At 61.5% G+C, this 6,783-nt stretch overlaps 1 protein-coding gene across 2 annotated transcripts; it reads left to right on the top strand.

Moving 5' to 3' along the window:
• Positions 1-566: 566 nt before the first annotated feature.
• On the top strand, positions 567-6,321 carry ARPIN (actin related protein 2/3 complex inhibitor). 2 transcript variants are annotated; one of them, XM_048865898.2, is made up of 6 exons: positions 567-711; positions 1,975-2,050; positions 2,899-3,031; positions 3,872-4,078; positions 4,515-4,678; positions 5,642-6,321. In XM_048865898.2, the coding sequence occupies exons 1-6, from the start codon at positions 620-622 to the stop codon at positions 5,648-5,650; spliced, it is 681 nt and encodes a 226-aa protein (XP_048721855.2). In that variant the 5' UTR covers positions 567-619; the 3' UTR covers positions 5,651-6,321. The 2 variants fall into 2 exon arrangements, with proteins under 2 accessions (XP_048721855.2, XP_048721854.2); XM_048865897.2 differs by lacking the exon at positions 5,642-6,321 and adding an exon at positions 5,384-5,635.
• Positions 6,322-6,783: the final 462 nt, after the last annotated feature.

Here is a 6,783-nt window from a genome sequence, read left to right as displayed (position 1 = left end):
TGCCCCAACCTGACCTCCCCCTCCACTCCACACCCAGCTCAGCCCCAGCCCCACATCCTCCCCCCAAACCCACCCCTACTCCACATCCTCCCCCCCGTCCAGCCCCCCAAACCTGCCCCACATCCTTCCCCCAAACCTGCCCCTGCTCCACATCCTCCCACTGTCCCGCCCCCCAAACCTGCCTCAGCCCCACATCCTTCCCCCAAACCTGCCCCTGCTCCACATCCTCCCCCCGCTCCACATCCTCCCCCCAAACCCACCCCTACTCCACATGCTCCCCCGTCCAGCCCCCCAAACCCGCCCCTGCCCCACATTCTTCCCCCAAACCCACCCACTGGATTGAGCCCCGCCCCTCCTGTCGTCTCTCCCTCGACAGCCCCGCCCGCAGAGACTCCTGTTCCAGCCCCGCCCATGTCCAGTACTAGCCCCGCCCCCATGGGGACTCTCCCTCGATAGCCCCTCCCGCGCTAAGCCCCGCCCCTAGAAACTCCTGTTCCAGCCCCGCCCATGCCCAGCGCTCGGCCGCGTCTTCTGAGGCCCCGCCCATCGCCCGGCCTCTCCCGCACTAGCCCCGCCCATGGCATGAGGCCCCGCCCATCGCCGAGCCGGAGCCACCGCCATGAGCCGCCCGTGCGAGGAGCGGGGCCTGCGCGCCCGGCCGGTGCACTGCGAGCGGCTGCCCGGGCGCTGGGACCCGCCCGCCCTGCAGGGGTACGGAGCCCCCGCGCCGCTTCGGGCTGGGGCCCACGGGCGCCGGGGGGGGCTCGCTGCGCGGGGGCGCGGGGGCGCGGGGCGGGGCTCGCTGCGCGGGGGCGCGGGGGCGGGCTGCGCGGGGCGGGGCTCGCGGCGCGTGTGCGCGGGGGCGGGCTGCGCGGGGGCGCGGGGGCGGGCTGCGCGGGGCGGGGCTCGCGGCGCGGGGGCGGGCTGTGCGGGGCGGGGCTCGCGGCGCGGGGGCGGGCTGTGCGGGGCGGGGCTCGCGGCGCGGGGGCGGGCTGCGCGGGGCGGGGCTCGCGGCGCGTGTGCGCGGGGGCGGGCTGCGCGGGGCGGGGCTCGCGGCGCGTGTGCGCGGGGGCGGGCTGCGCGGGGCGGGGCTCGCGGCGCGTGTGCGCGGTGGCGGGCTGCGCGGGGCGGGGCTCGCGGCGCGTGTGCGCGGGGGCGGGCTGCGCGGGGCGGGGCTCGCGGCGCGTGTGCGCGGGGGCGGGGCTCGCGGCGCGTGTGCGCGGGGCGGGGCTCGCTGCACGGGGCGGGGCTCGCGGCGCGTGTGCGCGGGGTGGGGCGGGCGGTGGCCGGGCTGCGCGGGATCCCCATGACCCCCCCCCCCCCCCCGCACCTCCCAGAGCCCGGCGCGGGCCGCGCCTGTTCCGCGCTCCGGGGGCCGGGGCTGTTGGGGAGACACAGGGCAAGGTCCCTGCTGCTGGGCAGCCCCGCAGGCTGGGAGTCGGCACCCGCTACCCGCCGGGCTCCGGGGTTGGCGCTGAGCGGTGCGGGCCGGCGGGGGTTGGAACAGGGCTGTGCCGCGAGGACTGGGGTGGAAACGGCTCGCTGGAAAATCCTCTTGATTTGTCCCATCCTAGGTAGAGCAGGACCAAGGCAGCCCTTCCTGGGATGAAATGAAATGAAATGCTCTGTAACCTGCGGAACTCACTGCTGCAGGGTGCAGTTGAGGCAAATGCTCTGTGGAGCTTTGTAAGGCTGAGGGGGATCTTTAAGTTTTATTTCTAAGACTAAGAACAGCATCTGCAGTGACACCAAGTGGGATAAAAGCCACAGGCACTCTCAGTCCTTATCCAACATCAAGGCTTGAGTTGACCAGCTGCTGAGTTCAGGAGAAATATCTGTTCTGCAGATGGGGCGGTTTTGTTTTTGTCTGAGGCATCTGGCTCTGGCCACTGCCTGAGCGGGGGACATGGGACTGGATGGCTGTCCTGGTGGCATGCACTGTGTCTGATTGTTCCCTTCCCCTCCCGTCTGCAGTGGGAACGGTGTGATTCTGGAGGGAGAGCTTCTTGATGTCTCTCGTCACCTAATCTTGGATATTAATGGCAGGAAGGTGAGCAAGGTGCCTTGTCCCGGGCTTCCCTTGGGGAGGAAGAGGCGCACAATGGGTGCCGGGGGTGGGGGGAGTCAGAGATAAACGACCATAATCTGTCTAGAGCTTGGTACAGAGAGGGCAGCAGCAGCAGACTTCCCCCAGGCAGGGCACAGAGGGGGCATGTGAGCCAGTCGTGGGAGGGCCTCCCGCTAACGATGATACTTCACACTGGCTTTTTTCTCCATATTTCTCAAAGCACTTCCCACAGATGTGTTAGGATCTTTATAGCCATTTCACAGCTGGGGAAATTGAGGCACAGCGATGGGCATTGACTCTCCTGTGGCCACGCAGGGAGTCGCTGGCAGATCTCCTGGGCCGTATCCACTGTATGTATAGTGCTGCTGGCCATGCAGTGCATAGGTGTCTGTCTGTCTGTCCCTCTTTCTGCGCATCTCCTGCTTTTGCTGATGCCTGCCCTCAGGCACTAGGGTTAGGGTTCCTGCTTCAGATGTTTGGCAGTCCAGCGGCGCACCTGGTGCAGAGTGGGAAGGTGCTTTTCTTGCTGATGCAGGTGCCCGTCTTGGAGGCTGGGCCCTGGGGGTGTCGGTTTCTGCAGCTGACCTGGAGTGTGGCTGGGTAGTGGCGGCTTTGCCGGTCTAGGTCCTGTTACTGTTTGTAAGCACTGGTGCTGTCCCAGGTTCACCCCCTTGCAGCAGGTGGGGTAGGGAATGCCGTTACTCTGGCTGTCACCTCCCTGTGGCTGGTGGCAGTCTGCCGGTTGTGGGCTGCAGGCCCTGGAGCAGGGGGACAGGGAGCTGGTGACCTGCTGTCCGGCTGTGAGCATCTCTGGTTCCTCCCCGCTGCAGGAGCGATACTATGTGCTGTACGTCAGGCCTGGCCAGGTCCATCGCCGCAAGTTTGACGCCAAGGGAAATGAGAGAGAGCCAAATTTCAGCAATGCCAGGAAGGTGAACACCGGCTTCCTCATGTCCTCCTTCAGTAGGTACTGGGAGGAGCCCTCCTGCGGCTCCGTCCTGCCCTGCTCTCCCCAGCAAAAAGAAAAGGAGGACTTGTGGCACCTTAGAGACTAACCCATTTATTTGAGCAGAAGCTTTCACGAGCTACAGCTCACTTCATCGGATGCATCAGACTCACGAAAGCGTCTGCTCAAATAAATGGGTTAATCTCTAAGTGCCACAAGTCCTCCTTTTCTTTTCGCGGATACCAACTAACACGGCTGCTCCTCTGAAACCTCTCCCCAGCAGTAGCGCAGAATCCATCCTGGGCACATTCAGCTCAGCCGCAGGAGGCTGGCTCCACCTTTCCATTCTCTCACCCCGGGGGAGGGGGAAGGCTTGTACCTGGGGTCGGGGACTTGTGCTCAGTCTCCTGCCCAGTGGTTGCCATCTTGCCCATGTCCCCTGCTGGTTTCCCCTAACTGGAAGTGGAGGCCAGCGCTCACCTTTGAACTGGGCTGGGGGGAGGGCGTGCGGCTCTCTTTAGCCCCTTGGAGGCGTGAAATACCACTGGCTTTGAGTCCTGTCCGACCCTGATCTCTCCCATTGGGGAAAGTCCTTTACTCATCATGGGCTGTAGAGGCTCTGTGTTACAGATGTCTTGGCACTTTAAGGCACATGTGAACCAGGGAGCTTGGTGTCAGGATCCTCGGGACCAGTGACCAGAATCAGAGCCCACTCCCTCCTCCCCCAGCCCGGGACTCCTGGGCATCCCGTGCACAGCTCCCCTGCTGGGATCCATCCCTTCCCCTGTGCTGAGAGGAGCTCAGTCTCCGAGTGCTGGGCGTTTCACATACGCTGGCATTTGCTTTGCATGTGGCAGAAGTGGAAGCCAAAGGCGAGACAGACAGGCTGTCCCCCGAGGAGCTGAAGGGGCTGGTGAATAAGCCGGAGCTGCTGAGTGTGACAGAGCCCCACACCCCCATGCAGGCTGTGGCCTTCTGGCTGCAGGAGATGGAGATGGAGAAGATGGAGCTGGAGCTGGGGACAGAGATCCGTCTGAAAACCCAGGGTGACAGCCCCTTCATATGTGAGTGACCCCCTCCTCCCAGGCTGGGCTCTTTGTGCACCTGCTCCCCATGGTGGCACTGGGTCATTGCTCTTGGCTTTGGGGCACCATCCTCCAGCTGCCTCCTGCCTGTTAGTTACTGGTATTGACAGGGATTGAGGCTCTGTGGCCCTGTGCGTGGTGTCGGGCTTGTCGCCCTTCGGGCGTTCTGAGGCCTTAACCCAGATCCCCAGGGACCTGGAGCAGATGTAGCAGCAGCAACACATGCCCTAGGCGTTCCCCAGCTTACCCAGGAACGAGGATTTCTGCTGCTCCTGCCTTGCTGTTTCTTCTCTGCCAGCTTCACCCAGAGACAGCTCAGTCAACTTCCACATGCCAGCTGGGAAACTGCTTCCTCCAGCACCCCCTGCCCCCTCACCCCTGCTTCTGCTCCACGTAGCTCCTTTCTCCCTTTCAGTCTCTCTAGCCAAGCTGCATGCAGGGACAGTGACCAAGTGTAACTTTGTTGGCGATGGACAGGCTGGGGCTTCCTGGACAGACAACATCATGGCTAACAGACCTCAAGGAGGGCCAGCCCCCGAGCCCAGGGGGCAAGGGGACGGCGCAGAGGAGGATGAATGGGTAGGTGGAAATACTTTCTCCCGTTCCTGTTGAAGTGGGGAAGCAGGATCACAGGGCGGGATTAATCTTCTGGAAAGTTCCTCTCTGAGCAAGGTCCAGCTGCTCAGGTTGGAGAGGCTGGGATTGCAGTCTTGGGGGCTGACTCCTCTATGGCCAAGTACCAGCATGGTGGGCTGCCCTAGAGCAGCATGCCTTGCCAAGCCCTGGAGAGGAGAGAGGGGTGGGCAGCTCTCCTGAGAGACAGATCTGCTAGGGCCGTATTGAGTACACCAGCTCATCTTAGAGGCCACTGATCAGTTGTCTGAGTGGGAGAGCTCAGTGTGAAAGGCTCCATCCCCTGGGAGACAGCCAGTCCCCTTGCCTGCAGGAGCTGTGTATTCTGTCTCAGTGTCCTGTCTCTGACAGTGGCTAGTACAAGATGCGTCATGGGGAAGTGAACAGAACAGGCCAATAGTGATCCAACCCTGTCATCTACTCCCAGCTTCTGGCAGTCCGAGGCCTATGGACATGCAGAGCATGGGGCTGCATCTCAGACCATCTTGACATGTGCACACCTGCATTCTGGGAGATGGCTTCTGTCCTTTACAGCCAATGCTGTGCTTATTCCTGTACAAAGCGGGACGGCCCCTGCTCCAAGGAGCCCCCGTCTCGATTCCTGACTCCTACTTTGTTGTGTTTGCGGCTTTTCCACGTCTGTTTCTTCAGCCTGTTGTCCCATGCTGCTTCTTGGATGCTCCAGATCCGTGGCTGCACAGCTTCCTCCTCGAGTCTGTGATGAGGCCAGCAGTGGGCGCTGTGCCACCAGCCAAACCCACTCTGCTCTTGCCTTTCCCTCCTCCCTTGGCTCGCTGAGCCCATCCCTCCGTGGCCTCCCCTCTCCTGGAGACCCCGCATAGCTGCTGGGTTCTGAGCCCAGCTAGGATTGTCTGTCGCACTGACTGGCTCTGTTGGCTTTTCCCTTAGGATGACTGAGAGCCGAGGGACCTTCTCCACTGAGGCAGCAGCTGCTCTGTACAGTAACTGTTCTGTTCTCCCTGCTTTTGACTCCATGGCACCAGGGAGGGTGCAGAGCCTGGATGGGGGGATTCTCACCCCTGGGTTGCTCAGGGTGCAGTTTGCACTGGGCCAGCCCTGAGAAAGAGGTCTCCATGCCCAGCTGGCCTTCGTATGTTTTGCAGTGTTTGTCCACAGAGGCCTTTGGGGTCCGTACGGCTCTGCCCTGGGTTCCAAGAGTCCCTCTCTCTCCTCCCCACCTGCGTCCTGCTTTGGGCGGAGGCTGTGGCCCAAGTGACCAAGCTTATGCTTCCCTTTGAAATGGATGGTATGGTCAGAGCAGGGCAGCTTGGGCTTTTCCTGACTGCTGTGAGCCATCTGGGGCAGGGTGAAGGTTGGCATTGCCCCTCTGCTTGGTGCACCCTGCCCAGTCGCTGCCCCTGAGAAATCCCACTTGGTACGTGTAGATAATGCCTGTCTGCCCAGCCAGTCCCTCTCCCTTGGCCATGGAGTCCTGCTCCTTATGGGACACTAACCCATGTATCTCGCTGGTTGGAAATGTCCCAAGCTGTCTGCACAAGCCATACTCTAACATCCTGCCTGTGCATTTATGAGCAGTGTTTTTTTAATTAATAAATCTCTCAAACCTACACCAGAAGCATGTGACTGATGTTCTCAAAGCCTCCCCAGCCCTCTGCCAAGGGAGAACTGGCTCTTGTATCTTTTCCAAATACGGGCCTCTTAGTTTTGTCTGTAACCTAAAAAAGAAGAAACTTTCAGGGGCAAGTAATACAAGCATCTCTGGCTGGGAAGAGGAGGGTGGTTCTGTGGGGAACTTCCTTACCTGCTGGCTTAAAAGGAACTGCCCCTTAATTCCGTACCCTGTGTGTGGGTAGAAAGGGCACGTTTTGTTACACGGCCCACCTGGGCTGCCTGCTTTCCGGCAGGGATCTCTCACTGATGAGCTAGAGATCTACTGTAAATTAAAAAGAAGCAGGTGGTCTGCCACACAAGGCTGCCTGGCCCAAGGTGTGAACAGGAAAGAGGGGAGAAACCATCTCCTAGACCCAGCAGGCCCTTCTGGGGAAATGCCTCGGGCTAATTTCCCACTT

The sequence above is a fragment of the Caretta caretta genome, chromosome 10 (genome assembly GCF_965140235.1).
Source record: "Caretta caretta isolate rCarCar2 chromosome 10, rCarCar1.hap1, whole genome shotgun sequence".
Classification (NCBI taxonomy): Eukaryota; Metazoa; Chordata; order Testudines; family Cheloniidae; genus Caretta; species Caretta caretta.
Note: the sequence above shows the minus strand (reverse complement) of the source record. Positions and strands in the feature narration are given on the sequence as shown.

Bases quoted from the DNA above. Each gene is read 5' to 3' on its own strand.
- ARPIN (XM_048865897.2), top strand. From the start codon at position 620: ATGAGCCGCCCGTGCGAGGAGCGGGGCCTGCGCGCCCGGCCGGTGCAC. The intron at 712-1,974 runs GTACGGAGCCCC...TCCCGTCTGCAG, and splicing joins GACCCGCCCGCCCTGCAGGG to TGGGAACGGTGTGATTCTGG. The intron at 2,051-2,898 runs GTGAGCAAGGTG...TCCCCGCTGCAG, and splicing joins TGGATATTAATGGCAGGAAG to GAGCGATACTATGTGCTGTA.